We start from the raw sequence: 1,118 nt of genomic DNA, 5'->3' as shown, positions 1-1,118 counted from the left end.
AGAAGAACTTTAATAAATCTGTGAAAGAACCAGAACACAGGATTGTTCTAGTGACAAAGATTCATGTTTCATTGGTTCCATCAGAGAAGATCCAGAGTTATGGAGTCACTGGAGACTAAAGACTGAACAGTGAACTCTGCAGGTGTTCATATCTGCAGCTCTTCTGTTGGTGTAACTTGGACTTTGCTTTGTTTCACCTGCAGAACTGGAGGCGCTGCAATTGGAGAAGAAGCAGTCACTTGAACAACTTCAGGAAGCTAAAGAGGTATTTCAGATCAACGCTCTTCTTCTGTGGTGTTTGGTGTGTCCTCGTTGTTTTGATGGTTTTGGTGTTTGTGGTTCTAACAGAGTCTGGAGCAGCAGCGACTGAAGGTATCAGAGCTGATGGACATCTGTCAGCAGAAAGACAACATCATCTCTGAACTGAAGGCGGCCGTAGATGGGAGGAGGCCAGGAGGGGAGCAGGAGAACCGCAAACGCCAGCGAGACTCTCTGGAGGACGAGGAGGACCGAGGAGGACTGGCCAAGAAGAGAGGTGAGAGGAGGGGAGAGGAGAAGATGGAAGGAGGGAGGGTTGTACTGCAAAAACTCTGATGTGGCGTTTGTGTCTTCTCAGTGGTTCTGGAGGAGGAGATCTGGAGGCTGCAGGAGGAAAACGACAAGAAGGAGGAGACCATCACTGAGCTGAGAGAGAGGGAGGAGAGGTGGAGGAGCCAAGAGGAGGAGCTAAGGAGACGGGAGGAGGACCTGAACAAGGACAGTGAGAGGCTGAAGGAGGGACTAGAGAAGGAGAAGATGAAGCTAAAAGAGGAACTAGAGAAGGAGACGAGGGGTCTTGAGGAGAAGCTGAACAAGGAGAAGATGAGGGTAGAGGAGGAGGTGGAGAAGGAGAAGATGGAGCTAAAAGAGCAGATTGAGAAAGAGAAAATTAGGTGGGAGAAGGAGCTGAACAAGGAGAAGATGACCCGGGAGGAGGAAGTGGAGAAGGAGAAGACGAGGCTGGAGGAGGAGCTGAGGAGACGGGAGGAGGAGGTGGAGGAGCTGAAGAAGGAGCAGGTTTTGCTGGAGCAGAAGGTGCAGAAGCTTGCTGGTAAGTTTTACCTGTTACATGGTCAAAA

The 1,118-nt window shown here is 50.1% G+C and overlaps 1 protein-coding gene across 1 annotated transcript in view; it reads left to right on the top strand.

Moving 5' to 3' along the window:
• The window catches only part of LOC103370171 (kinesin-like protein KIF20B), a 15,879-nt gene that overhangs the window by 10,020 nt on the left and 4,741 nt on the right, over positions 1 to 1,118 (top strand). The window contains exons 18-20 of the mRNA XM_008299122.1: positions 204 to 265; positions 349 to 535; positions 617 to 1,090. Of these exons, the coding sequence (XP_008297344.1) occupies positions 204 to 265; positions 349 to 535; positions 617 to 1,090 (723 nt within the window). The remainder of the gene's footprint in view (positions 1 to 203; positions 266 to 348; positions 536 to 616; positions 1,091 to 1,118) is intronic.

This window comes from Stegastes partitus, unplaced genomic scaffold (assembly GCF_000690725.1).
Source record: "Stegastes partitus isolate 25-593 unplaced genomic scaffold, Stegastes_partitus-1.0.2 Scaffold1381, whole genome shotgun sequence".
NCBI lineage: Eukaryota > Metazoa > Chordata > Actinopteri > Pomacentridae > Stegastes > Stegastes partitus.
Note: the sequence above shows the minus strand (reverse complement) of the source record. Positions and strands in the feature narration are given on the sequence as shown.